The following is a 25,774-nucleotide window of genomic DNA, read 5'->3' as shown; positions in this document are numbered from 1 at the left end:
TTTCAGATTTCTTGTCTTTGGTAGTTACTCCACAACCTTATCTCTAACACTTCGGCTATGTTTTTAGGTATATAATTAAGACTGTAAAGGGAACCAAGGGTAAGTGTATCAAGTGATTTATGGTTCAGTATTTGCAAATGCTATTTTTTTTTCTAAATGTTGGCATGACCAAGGTCTTAGTCCTCAGGCCATAGTCCTCAGGCCATTATTATCTATTATCTATAGATAAGATTTCTTCATAGGGCTTCCCTGGTAGCTCAGCTGGTAAAGAATCCACCTTCAATGCAGGAGACCCTGGTTTGATTTCCTGGGTTAGGAAGTTCCCCTGGAAAAGGGATTGGCTACCCACTCCAGTATTCTTGGGCTTCCCTGGAGGCTCAGACAGTAAAAAATCTGCCTGTAATACAGGAGACCTGAGTTGGGAGGATCCCCTGGAGGAGGGCATGACAACCCACTCGTATTCTTGTCTGGAGAATCCCCATGGACAGAGGAGCCTGGCAGGCTCTAGTCCATGGAGTCACAAAGAGTTGGACACCACTGAGCAACTCAGCACATAGTATACCAACCATAATGTAAATTGAAATAGCTAATTGTTATTGGATCAAAGATTGAAGTTATTAAACCCTGTTACTTATGCTCAAAACTTTTCAGAGGTCTCTCCCTCAGAGTAAAGTCCAAGGATCTACAAGGCTCTGTGCTTCCTTTCACTTTTGTGACCTTTGTATTTTCTTTTGCCCATTTTTATCCTCACTTGCTTAATGCTCTTGCCCTTAATGATTTGGTGTTCTTAAGATGTGTGCCTGTTTTCTGTGATCCTTCTCTCTGATAACCACATGGCTTCCTTTCTCCTTTGCTTTATAGCTCTCAAATGATCCTTATCAGAGAGTCCTTCCTTGACCAACTTTCTTCAAAGAATGATCATGTTCTGTCTTCCCTATTCCTTTTCCCATGCTGTATTTATCTTCATGGGATTTAATATCATTTGACTGGTTTCATATTAATTTCTTTATTGTCTGGCTCATTTAATACCAGGATGGAAGTCTAATGTTCTTTAAATGTGTTATGGTGTGTTTTTTGGCCCAGAATGTGGTCTGTTCCATGTGAGTTTGAGAAGAATGTGTAATCTGCTGTTGTTGGATGAAATATTCAAGAGATGTCAGTTGTATCCAGTTGATTGATGGTGCTCTTGAGTCCATCTGTGCCCTTAATGATTTTCTGCCTGCTCCATCTGCCCATTCCTGATAGATAGGTATTGAAGTCTCCGACTATAGTAGTAGATTGCTCTAGTTTTCTTTGTAGTTCTATCATTTTTTGCCTGAAGTTAATTGATGCTCTGCTGTGCGGTGCATACACATTAAGGATTGCGATATTATCATGGAAAACTGACCCATTTCTCCTTGTGTAATGCCCCCTTTTAGCCCTGATAACTTACTTTGTTTTATTTTTAATTGGAAGATAACTGGTTTACATTGTTGTATTGGTTTCTGCCATACAAGGTGAATCAGTGGTTAAGTATATGTGAGTCCCCTCCCTCTTGAACCTCCCCAGTCCCACCCCATCCCACCCCTCTGAGTTGTCACAGAGCAGCATGGAGTTGAGCTCGCTGTGTTACACAGCAACTTCCCACTAGCTCTCTCTTACATGTGGCAGTATGTATGTTTCAGTGCTACTCTGTTTGTCCTGCCCTCTCCCCCCTGCTGTGTCCACAGATCTGCATCTCCATTCCTGCCCTGCAAATAGGTTCATTAATAACATATTTCTAGATTTCATATATATGCTTTAATATATATTTGTTTTTCTCTTAATGACTTAATATATATTTGACTTTCTCTTAATGACTTTACTCTGTATAACAGGTTCTAGGTTCATCCACTTCACTATAACTGACTAAAATTCGTTCCTTTTTATATTTGAGTAATATTCTATTGTATATGTACCACAACTTCTTTATCCATTCATCTGTTGATAACACGGACATCTAGATTTCTTCCGTGTACTACCTATTATAAATGCTGTTGGAATGAACATTGGCGTACATGGATCTTTTTTAATTATGGTTTTTTCAGGGTATATGTGCAGTAGTGGGGTTGCTGAATCATATGGTAGTTTTATTCCTAGTTTATTAAGAAATCCTATTCTTCATAGTAGCTGTATCAATTTACATTCCTACTAATTGTGCAAGTGTTCCCTTTTCTCCACAGCCTCTCCAGCGTTGATTGTTTGAAGATGGCCATTCCAACCGCTGTGAGGTGATAACCTCCTTGTAGTTTTGATTTGCATTACTCTAGATAATGAGTGATGTTGAACATTTTTTCATGTGTTTATTGGCCATCTGTTCACCTTCTTTGGAAAAGTGTCTATTTAGATCTGCGCATTTTTTGATTTGGGTTATTTGTTTTTCTGCTATTGAGCTACATGAACTGCTTGTATATTTTGGAGATTAATCCTTTGTCAGTTATTTCATTTGCAGTTATTTTCTCCTGTTCTGAAGGTTGTCTTTTCATCTTGTTTGTGGTTTCCTTTGCTGTGCCAAAACTTTAAATTAGGTCCCATTTGTTTATTTTTGTTTTCATTTCCATTATTCTTTATTCTAGGAGGTGTGACCCTGATAGCTTTTCTTTGGAGTCTGCTCTGGCTGAAATTAATGTAGCTACTCTTGCTTTCTTTTGATTATTGTTAGCATGGTATATATTTTTCCTATTTAATTTATATGTGTCTTTATATATAAAGTACAGATAATGCATAATTGGGTCTTGTTTTTTGATCCACTCTGACAATCAGTGGTGAAGAATCCACCTTTCAGTGCAGAAGACATAGGTTCGATCCCTTAGTCAGGAAGATGCCCTAGAGAAGGAAATGGCAACCCCTTCCAGTATTCTTGCCTGGGAAATCCCATGGACAGAGGATCCTGGCATACTTCAGTCCATGGGGTTGCAAAAGGGTCAGATACAACTTTGTGACTAAACAACAACAACGTATACACATACATGAGTAGATACACACACACATATGTACACATAAGTATCATAAACCAAGTACATAGTTGATATTATTTTAAACAACTTGTATGTCTTAGATTAGTTAAGATTAAGAAAAATAAAAGGTTTTCTTTTACTTTTCACTTATTTATCAGTGCTTGTCCTTCTTTATGTAAATCTGAGGTCCCAATCTGTATACTTTTCACTTATTTCTTTATCAGTACTCATCCTTTATGTAAATTTGAGGTTCCAATCTGTATCATTTTCCTTCTCTTTAGAGAATTTCTTCTAACATTCTTGGAAGGCAGGTGTGCTGACAACAAATTCCCTCAAGTTTTATTTGTCAGAGTCTTTATTTCTGCCTCACTCTTACAGAAGAATTTCACAGGGTATAGAATTCTAGGTTGGTATTTTTTTCTTTCTCCATTGCCCCCATCCCCCTTAGTACTTAATGTATTTCATTTCACTCTCCTTTCATGGTTTCTGAGGAAAAGTCAGATGTAATTCCTATGTTTGATATTTTGTAGGTAAGGAATTTTCCTCCTCTGGCTTCTTTCAGATTTTTTTTCTTTATCTTTGATTATCTGTAGTTTGAAAATGATATCACTAAGTGTAGGGTTTTAGAGCGGGAATTTCTCCTGGTTGGTGTTTTTTGAGCTTCCTGGATCTATAGCTTGGTATCTGATAGTAATTTAAGGACATTTCTCAGTGATTGTTTCAGATATTTCTGATGGTCCTTTCTTCTTTTTCTAGTATTCCCATTATGTGTGTGTTACACTTTTTATAGTGTCCCACAATTGTTAGTCTTTGTTCTCCTTGCTTTTCAATTTTCAAAGATTCTGATGATAATATCTAAGTTCAGAGATTCTTTTCTTAGTTGTTTCGAGTCTACTATTAAGCCCTCAGAAGACATTTAAAAATTCTGTTACAGTGTTTTTGATCTCTAGGTTTGTTTGTTTTGGTTATTTCTTAGGATATCCATCTCTGCTTACATTTACATGCTGTCTACCTTATTCACTGAAAAGATCATATGGTTTTTCCTTTTTAGTCTTACTGATATGGTGAATTACCAAGCCTGCAGTCCTGTGATAATCCAACTTGTGTGTCAGTCAGTCAATCAGTTGGGTCCAATTCTTTGTGACTCCCATGAACTGTAGCCTGCCAGGCTCCTGTCCATGTAATTCTCCAGGCAAGAACACTGGAGTGGATTGCTGTTCCCTTCTCCAGGGGATCTTCCCCACTCAGGGATTGAAGCTGCGTATTCTGCATTGCAGGCAGATTCTTTACCGTCTGAGCCACCAGAGACGCCCTGCTTTATTCATTAAAGCTTAGTAAATTATATATTAACTAGCTCTTAGTTAGTTTAAATTCCTGGTATGATAGTTCCAACATCTCTGCCATTTCTAATTCTTAAGCTTGCTCTGTGGTTGCAAATAGTGTTTTTTGCCTTTTAGTATGCCTTGTAATTTTTTCTTGATAGCTGGCATGATTTCCCAGGTAAACGGAATTGCTGTAATAGGCCATCAGTAATGTGATAGTAAGATGTAAGCGGAAAGAAAGCATTTGATAATATCCCATCAGGATAAAGTATTTTTGCCTGAGGACAGGCCTTGGTAAGAAGAGAGGGCGCTTCACTTCAGTTCAGTTCAGTTCAGTCACTCAGTCGTGTCCGACTCTGTGCGACCCCGTGAATTGCAGCACGCCAGGCCTCCCTGTCCATCACCAACTCAAATCCACGTCTATCGAGTTGGTGATGCCATCCAGCCATCTCATCCTCCGTTGTCCCCTTCTCCTCCTGCCCCCAATCCCTCCCAGCATCAGAGTCTTTTCCAGTGAGTCAACTCTTCGCATGAGGTGGCCAAAATACTGGAGTTTCAGGTTTAACATCATTCCTTCCAAAGAACACCCAGGACCGATCTTGTTTAGAATGGACTGGTTGGATCTCCTTGCAGTCCCAGGGACTCTCAGGAGGGCACTGGTATATCTTGAAATGGTTCCTTTCTCTGCCCCCCCTGCTAGAAGCATGAGAGGAGTTTCCTCAGTACTGGCTCTGAGAACCTGCTCAAGCTCCTTGGGGTAATTCTCATAAAAATTCTGGGGGCTCCCCTATGACTGGCCCCTCCCTCTATGGAGTTTTTAAGTCCAGATTTTCTTAAGGCCGAGCCTGTAGGAGTTTGTCAATTACAGTTAAGGTTTTTCTGTCCTGTCACAGGTTCCTACTTGTGGATCTCTGCTTCAGTAAACTATGACTCCCTGTATTTGCCTGTCTCTCAGTATTAGGGACATTTGGCGTTATGCTCCTCCGTCATTTAGGAATCCAAGAAGAGTTGTGGAGTCCTTTCGTCTCTTCATCTTTTTATTACTGGATTGGAGTAATTACTTTCTAGCTTGTGGAACCAGAAATCAGAAGTTGAGATGTAGCTTAGATGCTCTTTTGTCTGTGGAGTGGAAGAAAATATTTATATACAACTCCAAATTAAATATACTTATATGTGTTTAAAAATATTTTTGGATTAAATAATGTCTTGAAGTACATTCTGAAGTAAAAGATACAAAATAAAGGTGGCTCTTCTGTTTCCAGGATTCCCTCCTGGGTTCTGACACCATGTTCTTGCTGTCCAGATTGAGCCTTTGCATGCACCTTTGTGTGCCTCTGATACGCCTAAGGAACTGGGAGGTATCCTGATACCTGCCTCCCTTCGTGGTTAAGTACTAGAAAAAAATAGTTAATTGACACTGCTTTCTAGACAGTATCAGGAGAGGAAATGAAGAATCCTCACTGAATTTCTGAAATTTGCTAGGTTCTGAGAACGTAACTGTAGATAAATGGTCAAATTGTGTGTCTCAGGGAGCTTACCATGTAATTAATAGGCACTTATTATAAAGTGTACTGAAAATAGGTACAGGTTACTGTGGGAGCAGCAGTCATGATCCTGAAATGATACTAAGCTGAATCTTTAAATAGAAGGAGATATGCTTCTGGTTCATAGTAGGGATGAATGCCTCTGACTGAGTCTTCTCAGAAGGCAGAGTGAGCACAGCCCTGTTATTTTGTTGAAGTACTCCAGCGAAGCAGTTTTTGGGATCAGTGTGAATTTGCGTTTTATTATATTGTACATGTCCTTAAAAGATTTTAAGAATTGTTAGTGGGAATAATTTACAGTCCTTCTCCTAGAATACTTTGTGAGGATTAAAGGCCATAGTGGGCAAAAACCACTCACTATGTTAATGAATTTTTATTGTTTTTGTTATTTCAGCTCGTAACAGTACCTTTTACTCAGGTGCCCCTCCCAGAAAACCTGTGTATTCAGCTTTTTCTATTCATTACCTCTGCATATACATCTTTTAAATGTTTCTTCCATCAGTTTCCTTTTCTTTCCTGCTACTTCTTCACTCTTTGGTCTCTAATAGTAGTCATTACCCAACTAGATTGCCTGCCTCCAGTTTTGCCAATTTTGGTCCCAGTTTACAGCATGGAATTATCATAAAGGCAGATTTGACTTAGTCATTGACTTACTTAAAACCCTTTAATGACTCCTGCTGCAGATGTTCTTATCTAGTGGTTTATGAAAAGTGTGTGAATATTCTGAAACTTCTTGCCAGATGAAGTATATATGTATTTTTATGGGAAGAAAGTTACTGACCTTTGTTAGATTACTCCTCTGCTGGCTAAAATCTGAATTCCTTATCATGTCTTAAAAATTCTCCCATAATCTGGCCTCTCCCTGCCTTTGCTTAGTCTTTGAGTCCTTCCTTGAACTTTATGCTACTGAACTGCATCCAGTGGTCTTAAGACCTTGTTCTCAGACTCTTCTGCCTTCACTCACTCATTTCTCTCTTATCTGAAACAGTCTTCCTACCCTCTTTGTCATCTGTTCCCCAGTCATCCTTTGCAATTCATCTTGGCTAAATTGCCTCTTTTTATATTGCCATACCTCCTGAGTCCCTGTGATGTTAAAAATCTTCTGGGTTCCTTCTACCCCCCACCCCTTAAACAGTTCCCTGAAGAAAGAGCCCATAAAAAATAGCCATAAGATCTGAAATAATAGTTCTGTTTTCTCAGGCAGAGTTTGAAATATACTGAAGAAGACATTTGGAAGTAATCAGGTATTGCTAAAGCCTTGAAAGATGAAAATCTCCAAAGAGAAATACAAAAGAGAAAATGTCTAATGGCTTGTCCCTGGGGAGTATAAGCATTTCTAGAGGAAGGGAAGCATCTGAAGAACAGCCAGAGAGAAAGGAAGTCAGGAAAACAGTGTCCTGAAAGCCCATAGTCAGTAAATTCCAAAAGACCTACATTTCTTAGCAAGGTTACATAAATTTGATATGTAGTTTTAAGTTTGATATAGCCCCATTTGGCTATTTTTGCCTTTGTTGCCTGTACTTTTGGTGTCATACCAAAGAATTCATTGTCCAAATCTCATGTCCTTTAACCATTCCCTTATGTTTTCTTCTAGGAGTTTTGTAGTTTCAGCTTGTATATTTAGGTTGATCCATTTTTAGCTAACTTGTATATTGTATTGTATAAACTAAGGGTCCAGCTTCATTCTTTGTGTGGGGATATTCAGTTTTCCCAGCAGCACTTGAAGAGACTGTTCTTTCCACATTGTATACCTTTGGTACCTTTGTTGAAGATCATTTGACTGTTAGGTTTTAAGGGTTTATTTCTGGATTCTCTGTTATGTTCCATTGGTTTGTATGTCTTGTCTTTATACCAGTACCATGCTGTTGTGGTTACTGTAGCTTTGTAAAGATGTTTTGAAATCAGGAATTGGAAGCCTCTCGCATTGTTTTCTTTCTCAAGATTATTTTTGCTACTTGGCATACTTTGAGATTCCATATGAATTTTAGGATTGTTTTTTCCCATTTCTGAGAAAATATCATTGGGATTTTGATAGGGATTGAATTGAATCTTTAGATTTCTTTGGGTAGTATGGACCTTTTAATAGCACTTCAGTTTTGCAGTTGATGAACACAGGATACTTGTTTGTGTCTTTAGTTTCTTTCAGCAGTGTATTGTCATTTTCAGTGTACTAGTCTTTGGCCTCCTTCAGTAAGTCTGTCCATAAGAATTTTATTTTTGATGCTGGTATGGAGGGGAATATTCTCTTAATTTCCTTTTCAAGTTGTTCATTGTTAGTTCATAGAAACAAAACTGATTTTTGCATCCTGCAACTTTACCAAATTCATTTATTAGTTCTAACAGTTTGTGTGTGTGTGTGTGTGTGTGTGTGCGTGTGTGTGTGCGATCTTTATGGTTTCCTGTGGGCAGAGATAATTTTGTTTCTTCCTTTCCTATTTGGATGCTTTCTTTGGTTTTACTTATCTGAATGCACTGACTAGGATTGCCAGGAATCCTGTGTTGAAAACAAATGATGAGAGCAGGCATCCTTGCCTTGTTGGTGATCTTAGAGGGAAAGCTGTTAGTTTTTCACCATTGGGCATGATACTGACTGTGGACTTTTTATATGGCCCTTATTATGTTGAGGTAATTCCTTTTGTGTCTAGTTTGACTTTTTGTTATGAAAGGGTGTTTGTCAAATGCTTTTCTGCATCAGTTGAGATGATCATGTTATTTTTGTCCTTCATTTTGGCAGTTTGGTATATGACATTGACTGATGTTCATACGATGAAACATCCTTAACATTCCAGGAATATATCCCACCTGGTGGTGGTGTATAACTTGAAAGTGTCAGATTTTACTTCCTAGTAATTTATTGATTTTTGCAGTGGCACCCCACTCCAGTACTCTTGCCTGGAAAATCCCATGGACTGAGGAGCCTGGTAGGCTGCAGTCCATGGGGTCGTGAAGAGTCGGACAAGACTGAACAACTTCACTTTCACTTTTCACTTTCATGCGTTGGAGAAGGAAATGGCAACCCACTCCAGTGTTCTTGCCTGGAGAATCCCAGGGACGGGGGAGCCTGGTGTGCTGCCATCTATGGGGTCGCACAGAGTTGGACACGACTGAAGCGACTTAGCAGCAGCAGCATCCGTATTCATCAGGGTTATTGGTGTGTATTTTTCTTGTCTCATATGTCTCTCATTTTGGCATCAGGATTATGCTGGTCTCATAGGTAAATTTGGAAGGGTATCCTTCTCTTCATTTTTGGGGACGAGTTTGAGAAGGATTGGTGTTAATTCTTTAAATCTTTGGTAGAATTCTCCAGTGAAACTATCTTGTTCTGGACTTTTGTAGAAATATATACTCATTTTCTTTTAAGGTTATTCAGCTCATTGGTGTATCTTGTTGTTAGTGGTCTCTAAAGACGTTTTCTATTTTTGTGGCATCATCATAATTTATCTTCTTTCATCTGATTTTGAAAATTTGAGTTTTTTCTTGGTTTAGCAAATGATTTGATGATTTTCTTGAAATTCCCCCCAAACAACTGTCATTGGTTAGTTTTTCTCTTCGTCTGTGCTCTATTTCATTTCTTTGTAATCTTCATTGTTGTCCTTCTAACTTTGAATTAGTTTGTTTTTTTGGTTACTTGAGGTCTAAAATTAGGTTGTTGATTTGAAGTCTTTTCTCTTTTTTAATGTGGGTGTTTACCACTCTGAAGTTCCCATGCTTCTGCTTCGTCCCATACATTTTGGTATGCTGTATTTCATAGTTGTTTCTTTCAAGGTATTCTGTAATTTTTTTTTTTTCTTTCTGATTTCTTCTTTGACCCATTGGTTGTTCAGACTATGTTGTTTAATTTCCATAGTGGCTAGTTTCAAGTTTTCCTTTTAATTGTGATTTTTTATTTCATTCTGTTGCAGTTGGGAAGGACACAGTATGATCACCGTTTTCTGAAATTTTGCTAAGATTGTTTTGTGGCGTGGCATGTGCTCTTTCCTGGAAAACGTCTCATGTGCAATTGAGGAATTGGAGGTTCTGCTGTTGTTTTGTGCAACGTCTTTTATTTGATTGTTAGGTCCATTTGTTCTATTATAGTGTTCAAGTCCTTTGTCTCCCAAATGATTTTGTCAGGTAGATATATATATAAATATATATATGGAAAGTGAGGTACTAAAATGTCCTACTATAATTGTTACTGTTTCTTCCTTCCATCAGTCAATGTTTCCTTAATTTATTTCAGTGCTCTGCGTGTATATTTTTAGTTGTATCTTTCTGGTGAATTGATCATTTTTTAAAAATTACATGTTATGTCCGTTGTTTCTTAATGACAGTTTTTAACTTATAGGTCTTTATTTTCTCATATATTATCTGCCTTCTTTCAGTTATCACTTGCATAGTATGTTTTTTCTTTATTTCACTTTCAACTTGTGTATGTATGTCCTTGTATCTGTAAAGTAACTCTTTTGTATACAGCATTTAGTTGGTGTCTTGCTGATAGTGTTCTTGACTTCAGTTGTCATTGTATCTCACTGTGCACACTGCTTATTGAACCCATGGTAGACAAGGCACAAGTGGGGAAACTGGAAGAAAACTCAAGGAGCCATAGGAATTGCGGACCCATTTATTCTTTATTCTTGTCTGGCTGGCACAGCAGCCGTAGCAGCAGAACTGCTATACTCTCCTCTTGTGGCTGGTCCTACGGGCACAGCCGTGACGCAGCAGTAATGCTGCCGCTTTCTAGGTGGAGCTTACAAGTGCCAACAGCACAGAGTAGCCTGTGACCAAGCAGTGCCTCGTGACACTCATGCATAGTGCGATCAGTGATCTCAGCTGCCGCGCACTCACTGTTTACAAAACTTGGGGCAAGAGAGCCTGAACATGCTGTCTTGGCTAATTTACTCTCTTCCCTACGGTTGGGTTTTTTTTTTTTTTTTTTTTTTTAACTTAGTAACCCATTTAGCTGTTCTGTATCTTTTGATTAGGAGTTTAATTCATTAATATTTAAAGTACTGATAGGAAAGAAAGAATTTATTATTGCCATCATGCTAATTGTTTTTTGTATATCGTATAATTATTTTTTCCCTTTTTTCCTGTGAGATGTCTTCCTTTGTGTTTTTTTTTCTTATAGTGACATGCTTTGATTCCTTTCTTTGTGCGTCTTTTATAAGTATTTTCTTTGTGTTTGTGTGCTAAGTCATTTTGATTCTGTCTGACTCTTTGTGACCCCATGGACTGTAGCCTGCCAGGCTCCTCTGTGCATGGAATTTTCCAGGCAAGAATACTGGAGTGGGTAGCCATTCCCTTCTCCAGGGGATCTTCCCCACCCAGGGATTGAACCTGTGTTTCCTGTGGCTGCTATTACAGGCAGCTTCTTTACCACTGAGTCACTGGGGAAGCTGGTGTTTACCATTGTGTTCATCACGGTGATTACATAACATCTTTCAGTAGTAGTGATGTATTTTAAACAAATAATTATTTCAGTTGGATACAAAAACTTGATATGTTTTTCCTTTTTGTTATGACATAAATCACACCTTTTTGTATTTCCTATCCATTAACATATAGCTGAGTTTTAAAAAAATACTTATTTATTTATTTGACTGTGTCAAGTGCTAGCTACAGCACTCAGAATGTTTGTTGCATCGTGTTGGATCTTTTGTTGTGGTTCATGGACTCTCTAGTTGTGATGCGTGGGCTTAGTAGTGGCGGCACAAGAACTTAGTTGCTTGGCAACAGCTGGAATCTTAGTTTCCTAACCAGGGTTGAATCTGTGTCCTCTGTCTTGTCAGGTGGTTTCCTAACCACTGGACTGCCAGAGAAGTCCTTAGAGTTGAGTTTTTTTTTTTTTTAATGTTGCTCTGTTTTAACTCTACCTGAATATAAAGTGATATACTCATCACCATTGCAGTATTACAGGATTCTATGTTTGTCTATAAATTTACCTTTACCAGAAGGCTTTATATTTTCAGATGCTGTTTTATTGTGTATCCTTTTGCATTTCTTGTAAGGCAGGTTTAATGGGGATGAACTAGCTCAGCTTTTTTTTTTTATGCTACAAGGTCTTTATATCTCCTTTGCATTTAAAGTCAGTTTTGCCAAATAATAGTGTTTTTAGTTGGAAGTTACTTATCTCCAGCACTGTGAATATGTCATCCTACTCCTTTCTGGCCTGCAAAGATTTCTGCTGATAAGTCTATTTATAGTCTTATGATAGCTTCCTTGTGTGTGACCAGTTGTTTCTGTTTGGTTGCTTTCAGGATTCTTTATTTTTTATTTTGCATCTTACTATGTGCCTCTTTGCTGCTGCTGCTAAGTCGCTTCAGTTGTGTCCGACTCTGGGCGACCCCATAGATGGCAACCCATCAGGCTCCCCTGTCTCTGGGATTCTCCAGGCAAGAACACTGGAGTGGGTTGCCATTTCCTTCTCCAATGCATGAAAGTGAAAAGTGAAAGTGAAGTCGCTCAGTCGTGTCCGACTCTTCATCCTAATTGGAGTCCTTTGAGCCTCTTAAAATTAGATGTCCGTTTTCTTCCTCAGATTTGGGAAGCATTTGGCTATTAGTTTTTCATTTAGCTTGCTTCATTCTCTCTTCTCTAGCTGGTATTCCCCAGTGCATGTGTTGGTCAGCTTGATGATATTCTATCCCGTAAGTCCCTTTGACTTTCTTCACTTTTCTTCTTTTTGTTTTTTTTTGCTTTTTTTCATTCTGACTCAGGAATTTCAAAGACTCACCCGTAAAGTTCATTGATTTTTTTTTTTTTTTTTCTTCTGCTTGATCAAATCTGCCATTGATCCCCTCTTGTGAATTTTTCAATTCAGTTATTATATTCTTCAGCTCTAGAATTTTTTTTGGTTCTTTTTTTGTCTTGTCTTTTTGTTGATGTTCTCATTTTGTTCATGCATCATGATTTCATCTAGTTTTTTATTTATGTTCTGTTGTACTTTGTTTCCTAATGGCAATTATACTGAATTTTTTTGTCATTTTAATTTGTAGAACTCTTATTTGTTTAAGGTCATTTTCTAGAACTTTATTTTGTTCATTTGACTGGGTCATGATTCTGTTTTTTGTGTGTCTTGTTGTTGTGGATTTTGCATTTAGAAAACACCTTCTCTCCCATTCTTCATGGACTGGCTTCATAGAGGGGAGGATCACATCATTCGGCGTAGCTAGAGAATCTTGGTACCTCTAAAATCTTTTAGGGGGTGCTTTTTCTCTGGACTTGTCCTTGTAATTTCTCAATTGAAGGGGTTTATTATTGGTTGTTTTTTTCAAGAGTGTATAGTCTTTTGCCCTCTCTTGTGTCTTTCTGTCTCATTTAAGGTTCTCTGGGTCTACAGCAAGCCAGAGACCTGCCATTTGTTTTCCCTCAGCATCCAGTGTATGCTGGGTCCAGTTCTCTGAGTTAGGCTAGACAGAAACTAGTCCCTTATACAGCCCCTAGAAAAACTGGAATGTTGGACATAATTCTCTCTCTCTCTCTCTCTCTTTTTTTTTTCCCCCTTATCAAGGGTGATGCTGTAAGTTAGGCTTTTCATCACTATTGTGAACTGTGCTACTTGGGGAGAGGTTGAGGCAGTTGATATGGAATAACTTTTCTTACACATTTCTGGCTGGTTTAGTCTTTGAGTTTGCTGGGGGTACCTGCAGCTTTCTAACTGGTTTCGGAGCTCTCAAAAAAGTTTTGGCATCACATATAAGTCAGAGTTTCTGTGTGAGAATCTGGTGCTTCCTTTTTCTCTATTCTGCTGACTCAATTCTGGTTAGCTGGTTAGTTTTTTATCTTTTTTCAGATAATTTAGTAGTTGTACAGTTCAGTTAATGGAGAAATATACCTATGGGTTCATTTATCATCTATACAAAACTAACTTTGATACATATTAAATAATCTTTAGTATAAATTAAAATATCTGTCTTAATAATTTTTTCACCCTAACATTGAAAGAACTTTAGGTGTTTTCTCAGCAGTGTATATTAAATTCTATTAAGTTTTTAAATAACTCCAAGGTTTTCTGAGCTCCCTAACAAAAAGATTATTTTATAGGTGATCTAGCTATCTAAATTGCAAAATAGCCAGCCAGCCAGATCTTTATCACAGAAATTACAGCATATTGCCTGATCCATGGTAGACACTCAAGTGTATAATTAGTCATGGGACAAGTTTTGTCTTGATTGTCTTTGAATCAGAAATAGAAATCAAAGATCGTATTTCATGATCATCACAGAGAATTAGTAGTTGCTCTGCAGCAGTGCCAGCATGTGCTTTGTATTCCTTTCCTTTTCAGATCTTAATTGGAGGGAGATGGATGGATATATTTTATTGTTTGTGTGTTATACTTCACTCTAAAATGTCACGCTGTTTAAAAAAACCAAAAGGTTTTTTAAGATGAGTAATTTTATATAAGTTTATTCTACAGTTTCTGTGTATACTGTGTAAGAAACTATTTAGGCAGTGAGATTATAAACCTCAGAAAAGAGTACTCAGGAGTTATTGTTGAACATATTTCTAAAGTAAAATATACCAATTTAAGTAAAAACTTTTTGGTGAAAACTATATCTTATTCTGTAGTTAATGGTTTGTTGTTTGGATCATGGTAATAATGAGTTCATGATTCAAATAATTTAATAATTCATTCAGGTCCATTGTAACAGACACTACCTTAAACCTGATCATAGCTGTGTCACAGTTGTTTTTTCATTGGATCTGTTTCTATAAGGCCTACTAATATCTAGGATAACATTGGTCATTCTTAAAATTTTTTTATGTTAAATAAAACTTTGGGAAAGGGGATGGCACATTTACAGAGGTAATATCTTAAAAGAAACAAAGGTGTTCTGCTTACTTTGATGCTAGTAAACAGTGGTTACTAGCTTTATAGACTGATGATACAAGTCTTGGGCCCTTTGTGTTTTATCTCTGACGTCTTGATTCCTCACATCATCATTTGATTTTATTTTCAGTTATAGTCCTTATACTTAACATTCACATGTTCTTTTGATCTTTGCCTTTTTATCGCCTTTCATTATTCTGTACTTTGTCCACCAGTAGTTTTTAGGTTGCAGTCACAGTACTGATTCTTTTAAGCTCTATCATTCCTTTTAATTTTAATTCCAGTCTTGTTTGCTCATTGTTCACTGATACATCTTCACTTTCTGACAGTTGTTGTTGTTTTTTTTTTTTTTTTACCGGTCACACCATGCAGCATGCTGAATCTTAGTTCCCCAACCAGGGATCAAATACACGCCCCCTGCATTGGGAGTGTGGAGTCTTAACCACTCAGGGACGTCCCCTGATAGTTGCTGTTTATTTCATTGCCTTTGTTCTTGTATTCATTGTTTATTTTCCAGCTTCCTATTAAGTTCAATTTAAGATCATTTTCAACTTTCATGTTATATTGCTGGCAGTTGTTTCAGTGGTTCTGATGTCAGTGGTTTGCTGTTGGTACAGGAACATTAGCATACTTTCCTCATATTTGTTTCCTTAATAGACAAATTAAGTTGTTGTACATAATGTGATCAGAGTATAACTCTTATTATTATAGGGTTTTTTGGGTTTTTTTGTTTCTGTTAAATACTGGACTGTTCCAAAAACTGAGTCAGCAAATGTGGTATTTGTGTCATTGATGGTGATGGTTTTCCTTTTCCTTCATTGATGGCTGAAACCATTCCCTCTGCTGTTTATTTGATCTGTTCTCTAAAAAAGTTGCAATATGGCAACAGTATTTTCCCTGCATGATTTATTTTAAAAATTTACAAACAAGCAGATAAGTTGATGCCATGTGCCTGTCATCTTTGTTGTTGCTCAGTCATGGCTGACTCTTTGTGACCCCATGAGCTGTAGCATGCCAGGTTTCCCTGTCCTTCACCATTTCCCAGAGGTTGTTCAAATTCATGTCCATTGAGTCAGTGGTGCCATCCAACCATCTTATCTTCTGTCTTCCCCTTCTCCTCCTGCCTTCAATCTTTCCCAACATCAGGGTCTTTTCCAGTGAGTCAGTTCTTCGCATCAGGTGGCCAAATTATTGGAGCTTCAGCATCAGTCCTTCCAATGATTATTCAGGACTGATTTCCTTTAGGATTGACTGGTTGGATCTCCTTGCAGTCCAAGGAATTCTCAAGAGTCTCCTCCAACACCACAGTTCAAAAGCATCAATTCTTTGGTGCTCAGGTTTCTTTATAGTCCAACTCCCACATCCATACATGACTACTGGAAAAACCATATCTTTGACCATATGGACCTTTGTTGGCAAAGTAATATCTTTGCTTTTTAATATGCTGTCTAGGTTGGTCATAGCTTTCCTTCCAAGGAGCAAGAGTCTTTTAATTTCATGGCCGCAGTCACCATCTGCAGTGATTTTGGAGCCCAGAAAAATAAAGTCAGCCACTGTGTCCACTGTTTCCCCATCTATTTGCCATGAAGTGATGGGACCATACGCCATGAATGTTGAGCTTTAAGCCAACTTTTTCACTCTCCTCTTTCACTTTCATCAAGAGGCTTTTTAGTTCCTCTTTGCTTTCTTCCATAAGAGTGGTGTCATCTGCTTATCTGAGGTTATTGATATTTCTCCTTGCAGTCTTGTTTCCAGCTTGTGCTTCATCCAGCCCAGTATTCCACATGATGTACTCTGCATATAAGTTAAATAAACGTGGTAACAATATGCAGTCTTGATGTACTTCTTTGCCTATTTGTAACCAATCCATTTGTTCCGTGTCTGTTTCTAACTGTTGCTTCTTGACCTGCATACAGGTTTCTCAGGAGGCAGGTAAGGTGGTCTGATAGTCCCATCTCTTGAAGAATTTTCCACAGTTTGCTGTGATCCACATAGTCAAAGGCTTTAGCATAATCAGTGAAGCAGAAGTAGATGTTTTTCTGGAACTCTGTTGTGATCCAACAGATGTTGGCAATTGGATCTCTGGTTCCTCTGGCTTTTCTAAATCCAGCTTGAACATCTGCAGGTTCTTGGTTCATGTACTGTTGAAGCCTTGCTTGGAGCATTTTGAGCACTGCTTTGCTAGCATGTGAGATGCGTGCAGTTGTGTGGTGGTTTGAACGTTCTTTGGCTTTGCCTTTCTTTGCAATTTGGAATGGAAACTGACCTTTTCCAGTCCTGTGGCCACTGCTGAGTTTTTCAAATTTGCTGGCATGTTGAGTGCAGCACTTTCACAGCATCATCTTTTAGGATTTGAAGTAACTCAGCTGGACTTTCATCACCTCTACTAGAATTTTTCATCTCATTTGTCATCTAGATTCTGTTTTTATTATTTACATTGCTTTGTCACATATCTATCCCTCTACTTTTATTCATCAATCCATCTTTTTTATCCCCATACATTTCAGTCACTGACATCCCTTTCCCTGAAGGTGAAACCATTCTTAAAAATATTTCTGCCACGTTTTCTAGAGTAACTTGCCCTCCACATACGATTTATTCCATAGAACATTTACTTGTAGGACTGTCTTACTGATTCATAGAAATAAGGTAAGTCAGTGGAAAGTACTGTTTTAAATGTGTTAAGTAATGTCAAGAGTCAAGATCATTGAGAGCACTCTCACTAGATGGTTTCACAGGATTTGATAAGAAAAAGTACCTTTAATAAAAAGTCAGTATGTTATAAAGTACTTGGTTTTTTTTTTTTTTTTTGCATAAAATAAAAGTAAGATGTAAGGAAATTATAGAAAGTAAGCCAGAACCCATCTTGAGATAGTTTTGAATGACCTATAATGTGTCACTGAAGGAACCAATAGGGAAAAGACCTTTCTTCATATCTTTCCTGTTTTCTCATTTTCTTCCTCCTCTTTCTCTCTCCTTGTCCCTTCTTTATCTTTCCTTTCCTCCCTCCCTCTTTTCTTCACATTTGAGGGAGTTATGCATTTTATTGCACTGATTTGCTGATTGAAAAGAGTGAGGAGGTCACGTGATTGGATGGAAGCATCACTGGAGGGCACAATCTCTAAATTAAGAGTTGGGAAATTGTTTCTCTCATGGCCTGGTGGTATTTATTTTAGGATCTGCAGGCTAGACTGTACAATCTCTGAAAACTACTCGGCTGTGCTGCTTTAGTGTGCAAACAGCAGTAGGCAACATGTAAATCAATGAGCATGGTTATGTTCTAAGTAAGACTTTGTGGATGCTAAAATTTGAACTTCATGTAATTTTACATGTCACACGATTTAATTTTTTTAACTGACTTTCTCAACCATTTAAAATTTAGTAACAATTCTTAGTCTACAAAGCTTTTTAAAAAAAGCAGGTGACAGATTTGGTCCGTGATCTTTGAATTGGTAACTCTTTGTGTATAGGGATTAATCTTGTACAGGTTATTTACCAAAATGTCATTATTAGCATACACATTTCCCAATGTCAAGACCTTTTTTTTTTTTTTAATATCCTCTTAATTAGATGGGGATACAGAATTCTGTACAGCTAATTCCAGGTGTCAGTGAAGTGAGGGAAGAAGAAAAATACTTGATATGGTTGATCCCACTGATAACATGGAGATTCTGGCTTGGCCTTTCAGTCTTGTCTCATCAGTCTAGCTGCTGTTTCTAAGTCTTGGGGCAGAGAAGCGGATCAAATAGAGGGGCCTACTCCTAAATCTCTTCTTAATGGTATTAAACGCCCAAGGTTTGGAGTCAAACCTAGATTCAGATCTCTTATAAGATGTGTGACTAGTTATGTAACTCCTCTGAGCATAATACAGACTTTTAGGATGGTAGTAACAATTAAAACAATAATGGTGGCTAACACTTTTGGCTAACACTTTGTGCTTAAACTGTGTGCTATGCAGTGTTCTAAGGACTTTTTATATGTATAGTAACTCATTCAGTTCTCTCACAACCATAATAATTGTATATACCATCATTTTTAAAATGAGGAAACTGAGACACAGGAGATTTTAAAAAACGTATTCAGGGTCACATAGTTACTAAGTGGCAGAGCCATCATGTGAACTTGGACAGTCTGGCCTGAGTGTGAGCTTTTAACTTACAGGGTTTACTATCTTCCAAAGTGAGAGTATCTGTAAAATGCCTAACATGTAGGTCTTCAAAAAATAGATATGTTTACTTTGCTGAATAGAGTGCTACCTGTTCCTCAAGAAGCTTGTGTTCTTGTGTGATGCCAGATATTCCATAAATATGAGATTCAAATTATGGTTTTTCAGAATGCATTTTACTTTTTTCAGTTACATACTATTTATAGGATATTTTTTTCCATATAAGTTTTTTAGTACTACTATTGTTAAGAATTGAAATTGAAATGTATCACCTTCTGTAAGGCAGTATGGTCGACTTAGACTCTGAAGCTGGAAGGCCTCTGGACTCCTGTTTTTATCCAAGTTCTGCAGTTACCTTTGTGTGACCTTGGATACATGGTTTGACTCTGTGTCCCTTTTTGGCTGTAGACTGATGATAATCCTCAGAGTCATGGAACTCAGCTGAGATAACCTGTGTTATGGTGCCTAGCAGTGTGTCCAGTATGATACCAGCTATTCAATAAATGCTAGTACTTTGCTCACCTCCCTGTTATAGGGAGCCTTAAAGATTGGAAACTGAGGCCCAATAGTACAGCTGCTTTGAGACTTAGAGCCAGTTTTCTGACTTCTCAGTCTTGTTCTGTTTTTGGTGTTCACACTTGTTTATGCATTACATTAAAAAGAGTTATGTATATGACTTTTTTTTTTTTTAAGGACAAAACCCAACATTCTTACTAAAAATAGCTAAATTATTTTTGGTATTTTGAACTTTGAAACTAATCTTTAAAAAATCATATTGATAATTTAGTAAACCTGGAAGCCATTCAAATCACATATATGAAGTTTTAAGACCACTAACATTTCCCCTTTCATATGCATTAATTTTAATAAAGTACTGTTATAGAAAAAATAACTTCCAAGCAACATGATAGAATAATTTAAAAAACCCATCCAATCACATTCAGAGAAATGGCTATTAACACTTTGAAATAAAAAAGGCTAATTATGACAGTACTTTGTAACTGACTTTTACAATTAAAATATCAATTAATGTTATCTATGCTAAATTCAGATCTTGATAATTTTTATTTGTTCCATTGTGTGGATGGATGGTTATCAGTTCCTTTTAGCAATCTCCTATTTTTATGGTATGTCAGTTTTTTCCCAGGCTTTATAGAAACATCGTATTTTGCAAAACTGTCCTATTTCACCAAAAATGGGATCTTTGATTCATATGGTTGATCCTCGTATTCATTTTTAAGACTTTTGATGTATGTTAATAATTTTCTGCCAGAAAGAAAATGCGTATTTATTTATATTCTCACAAGGGAAAGCTATTGCATTTTTGAAGAAGCAGCAATATGTGGCATAAATCTTATAGATCCTTTTTTTCTCTTTACATGTTGTCACTTTAATATTTTGCACAGTAATATATTTGGAATAATATTTTAATTTTCAGGAGTGGAATTATTTATAACTGCATATAATAATATATCTCAAGTGATGTTCATGCAGTTTTTAAGAGCATTTTGTGGGTTTTTCTTTTTTCCTCTATTTGCATGTAGTAAGTGGTAAATTTGCATGGAACATCTGAAAAACAGAGCGGCAGAATGAATTGAATGTGTTTATTACTGTTTGTCACTTAACTTGATAGTTTAGAGACAAAGTCCTACTTTTGAGAGAAAATTGAACTTACTAATGTGTCCCTTATTTGTCTTCTTGTGAGTTGTTCCCTTTCTCATGATTAACAAGATGTATCTCACGATTAACAAGATTTAAACTAATACTGTTTGCCATTTAGTCCTACATGTTTGTGAGATAATTGTAAGAACATCTTAAGAATTAAATTAGGTAAATTATTTTTTTCTAGTTATGATTATTTGATGTTTTTATTCCTACATGTGTATTTGGAACCAAAAAGAATAGCTATGAATTATGGTTTTTTTTTAATTCAGTAGACTACTCAAAGTTATGGTCATCTTATAACATCAATAGTAGTAGAAGTATATAGATCTTAAGATTTGAATAAACCGTAAAGATAGAAATCTAGTCCAGCTTCTTACTTGATGAAATAACCCCTTCTTCAGTATTCTTGCTGGGCTTCCCTGGATGGCTCAAATGGTAAAGAGTTTACCTGTAATACAGGAGACCCGGGTTCAATCCCTAGATCGGAAATACCCACTGGAGAAGGAAATGGCAACCCACTCCAGTTTTCTTGCCTGGAGAATTCTATGGACAGAGGAGCCTAGTGGGCTACAGTCTCCTGATTACAGTCAGGTCAGTTCAGTTCAGTTGCTCAGTTGGGTCCAACGTTTGGTGACTCCATGGACTGCAGCATGCCGGGCCTCCCTGTCCATCACCAGTTCCCAGAGCTTGCTCAAACTCATGTCTGTCGAGTCAGTGATGCCATCCAACCATCTCATTCTCTGTCGTCCCCTTCTCCTCCTGCCTTCAGTCTTTCCAAGCATCAGGGTCTTTTCCAGTGAGTCAGTTCTGCAGCCTACAATGAGTCAGCCTGCAACGAGTCAGTGAGTTGCAAAGAGTCGGACATTACTAAGGGACTAACACTTTCACTTTGACTGACCTTGCTAGGTCTTCTGGAACAGCAGTAATGAAACATTCAATTCACATACATTAAGCTTACAAAGTAAGAGGGGTATAAGATTTTGCTCTAAAGAGAGTTTAAAATATTTGATATTCCCATGGCATGGTATTAATGAGGTATTAATGGTACCATGGTATTAATGAGGAAGTTTTAATGACACCTTTTGGGTTCAGGGTAGTATGTTTTGAGCCACTTTCTTGCAATATAATACAAGCTTTGAATATTTTATTTATAAATATCTTTTTAAATTCCCCATATAGTGAAACAGGGAAGGGGGGGGTCTTTTTTGTTCCGCATAGAAGTTCTGTGTTACCTATCAATCAAGTATTTACAGACTGTTGAAACAAAACGGAGATTATATAAAAGAAAGCTGGAATGGTACTTTAGACTCTTCATTTTCTTAGTGTTAATTTTAAAGTGATAACATACTAAAACTCTTAGTCACAAAACTTTTCAGCTGTTGTGCTAAACAATTAAAACACATCAAACAAGCCCCACTCACCAAACCAAAGGAAAGCACATTCTATGAAAACAGTATTTTGACAAGCACTGATACTCCTAGGTCTTAAGAAATAGCTATCAAATATTTCTCCAGTTAAAGGTTTTGTGTAAGTAGCGCATCTCCATTTTCTATACTTTATCTTAATATGCAAGTTTATTACTTCAGTGCTTGACTAACTTTTGCCTTGCTGATGATCTGTTGAGCTTTGTACCTGAGAGCTGTACTAATCACTGTGCTTATTGTTTGAATGTCTGGTACAGGAAGCGAGCAGCTGCAAAACATCTAATAGAACGCTACTACCACCAGTTAACTGAGGGCTGTGGAAATGAGGCCTGCACGAATGAGTTTTGTGCTTCCTGTCCAACTTTTCGTCGTATGGATAACAATGCAGCAGCTATTAAAGCCCTCGAGCTTTATAAGATTAATGCAAAACTCTGTGATCCTCATCCCTCCAAGAAAGGAGCAAGCTCAGCTTACCTTGAAAACTCTAAAGGTGCCTCTAACAACTGCTCTGACATAAAAATGAACAAGAAGGACGGGCAAGGAGCAAGAGATGATTTTAAAGGTAAGTTGTTCTATTTTTAATTGAGAATTTTTGACTGAAAACAAAATTAGAGATTTTCAAAATGTGTGAGGTGTTGGTGTTGTCGTTTGCTTAGGACATGTTTATAGTGGAATTGATTTTTATGTGGAAAAGGGCAGAACTAAATAATAATTGAGTTAATGATTTAACTCTTTCACTATTCTTATGGTCTCTAATTAGAAGCAGATTATATTTCCAAAAGTTCATTTCTTAATGGATTGATTAGAAATATTAAATGTTTTCCACTAGGAAAAATGTATTACGTAGTAGTTAATCACATAAGCTGGCCATGAAGTCAACCAGCTTAGAATAGCTGGCCTAATATCTGGAATGCATTTTGGAACCTGAGCACTATATAGCAGACGGAGCAGAAAGAGGAATTTCTATTTCTGAAGACACAGCAAATGTTGTAATAGTTACCTGAAGAATAATGTTTTTCCTTCTAATTTATTCTTTCTGTATCATGCTCATCTTCTCCCAGGCATTTAGCACACTCATACTGCCAAGAATCATTACCTAACAATGGTATACTCCATCCAAGCCTTACTTTGCTGTCTAATCACCCAAGTTTTCTTTCTCCCAGTGAAGGCAAATCAGTATTAGAAACAAGCTAATTGAATTTCTGAATGAATGACAGCCCTGCCCAGAGGTAATTCTGTTTTAAAAAAGGAAGCTTTTTGTTTAGGATGTATATAAGTTAAATCTCTATAAAGTTTTCAGTAACGTCATTTGAATCAAGTTTAAATTAGTGAAATGTTGTTGTGTTATAGCTTCTATTCATTTCCACAATAAAGCAGTTCTTACAACTTTATACAACTTTATTGTGTGAATATTTCTATTCTGTGAATTAGTGCACACCTTAGATAAATAAGGGAATGTTGTTAATATGTATAATGTAAAAGAAGGGCTTCCCATATAGCTCAGTCAGTAAAGAATCGGCCTGCAATGCAGGAGACTGGGATTTGATTCCTGGGTGGGAAAGATCCCTTGGAGAAGGAAATGGCTACCCACTCCAGTATTCTTGCCTGGAGAATCCCATGGACAGAGCAGCCTGGCGGGTTACAGTCTGTGGGGTTGCAAGAGTCAGACACGACTGAGCGACTGAATCACCAGCACATTATGTGCATTTTCCCAGTAAATGTGTATCACAAGAACAACAGTTACTGTGAATGTAGGGTGTGCTGTCACAGTTGAATGCAGCAAGCCATTGAGGTTTATAATACAGGATGGGTGTACCCATCTTTTTGGCTATGTGCTTTATCTGGATTAGAGGTACTTAGTGGAATCCCAGGGACAGGGGAACCTGGTGGGCTGCCGTCTATGGGGTCGCACAGAGTCGGACACGACTGAAGCGACTTAGCAGCAGCAGCAACAGCAGTGGTTAATCCCAGTCTTCGTGTACTGTTTAAGCTCAAATCTGTATAATTTAGCAGTTTGTTCTTCCAGTCTGCAACACTCTTCTTCCGTCCCCTTTTTCTGGCAGCATCTGTATTCACTGTTGTATGTTTCCACCAGGAATCATGAATGCGTCAATGCCACTAGTACTTTTGAGTGCCAATTATATTTGCTAGCTCTAATTTCAGTTTTGAGTATTGAATAGTTTGCCCTAAACTCTGATTTTGCATGAGAATTTAAGTATAAAATGGTATAGATTAAGAATATTATTCAAATACACATATAAAATATATAGGTATATCATACAAAAATGTCTCAATTATTGTTTTCTCAGTAGAATGCCTCATGATACCCAAATGTTAGAATGTTTATATCTCAAAATGCAGTGTCCTTTTAGCTAATTTATACTTATGTCTGAAAGATTCAGCTTAACATTTTAAGCAAAACACTATGTGGATAAAATGTTGGTACTTTTTATGTAGAATTAGTAGAATGTCAGAAACACTTGAAGATGTTCTAAAGGGCATGACATGTCACCAACAGGGTATGTGGCTCTAGAACGTTGCTGTCCAAACATAAGGCATGTTTACGGCATGCAGAGCGTTAACAACTTTATGATTTGATGATTAGGAAGCACAGTGTCCTGTGTCCTAACTGGATAGTTATTTATAATAGCTACTTACCATGTATTGGTTGCATATTAAGAAATTAGGATTTTTTTTGCATTATCTTAAAAGAACATGTTGTAATTTTTTTCCCATTAAAATAATGGGAAATACACTCCAGTTAGCAGTTTCACACTTTCCAGGAAGAGATTATTGAAGTTTAGAAGAAGATGCCTATGTGTTTTTAATAGAACAAACCTAAGGATTTATTCTTAGAGGGTGTGGCTGTAAAAGAATGTGTTGCCAGTCTGGTATCAAGGACCAAAGATTAGATTTGTGGTGTGATAAAAATCTGGTATTTTGGTGGTTCAGCATTTGGAAGCTGTTCATTCACTAATCATTTGCATTTTAAAATGTCTTTTACTCTAAAGCAAATATAAAAGTAGAGGTTGGAATCATATTAAGAAATTTTATATGTTGTACAGTACAAGGGTCCATTTGTCATAATGACGGTAATTATCTACATGACTAAAATTATCCTTTGATGACAAAGCTGTTATTCTTTTGATTAAAGGGATAGATTAAGATTTTTGTCAATAACATTGTTTTCGAATATATCTTCTTAAAGTTAATAGACAAAATATATCACTTGTTCCCTTTCCTATAAACATATCTGAATAATTTATTCAAAATTACGAAAACTATTTGGAGTGCTTCATTTTTATTTCTGCCACAGTTTGATAATTTTTACTAGCCAATATGAAAAGTGGTCTTGAAATGTTCCCAGGTGGTGCAATGGTAGAGTATCTGCCTGCCACTGCAGAAGACTCAAGAGACGTGGGTTGGATCCCTGGGTCAGAAGATCCCCTGGAGTAGGAAATGGCTATCCATTCCAGTATTCTTGCCTGGAAAGTTTCATGGACAGAGGAGCCTGATGGGCTACTGTCCATGGGTCCCAAAGAGTTGGACATGACTGAGCACAGCACATTTTTTTTTAATTTGTTAAAGAACAGTTTTATGATGTGTAGATACCTCTATAGTCTTTGTTTTCATAATTTGAAATGGTGATACTAGTTAGCTTATTTTATCTACTAATAAAAAATAAATGATTTTTTTTCTACTCAAAATATGAATTAGTCATGTTTGCCTCATTTATCAGGAAAGCAAACCCTCAGAAATCTACTGATAGACTTCCACTGAGGTCTGCAGACCTGTTTCATAAATCGGTCCCCCAAGTGCGAGTGAGGATTGGAATACTAGTGTTTAGTTTTCGCAGTTTCTTTCATA

At 37.1% G+C, this 25,774-nt stretch overlaps 1 protein-coding gene across 5 annotated transcripts in view; it reads left to right on the top strand.

The window, feature by feature from the left end:
- The window catches only part of UBE3A (ubiquitin protein ligase E3A), a 96,399-nt gene that overhangs the window by 42,689 nt on the left and 27,936 nt on the right, over positions 1 to 25,774 (top strand). For 4 of the 5 annotated variants that reach the window (XM_061394194.1, XM_061394195.1, XM_061394198.1 and 1 more), the window contains one exon: positions 22,165 to 22,469. In XM_061394194.1, the coding sequence (XP_061250178.1) occupies positions 22,165 to 22,469 (305 nt within the window). Of the gene's footprint in view, positions 1 to 22,164; positions 22,470 to 22,733; positions 23,137 to 25,774 lie in introns of those variants that run through there. The other variant, XM_061394197.1, reaches the window with a different exon arrangement.

The sequence above is a fragment of the Bos javanicus genome, chromosome 21 (assembly GCF_032452875.1).
Source record: "Bos javanicus breed banteng chromosome 21, ARS-OSU_banteng_1.0, whole genome shotgun sequence".
NCBI classification, from domain to species: Eukaryota; Metazoa; Chordata; class Mammalia; order Artiodactyla; family Bovidae; genus Bos; species Bos javanicus.
The sequence above is the reverse complement of the archived record's forward strand: the minus strand, read 5'-3'. Positions and strand labels throughout refer to the sequence as shown.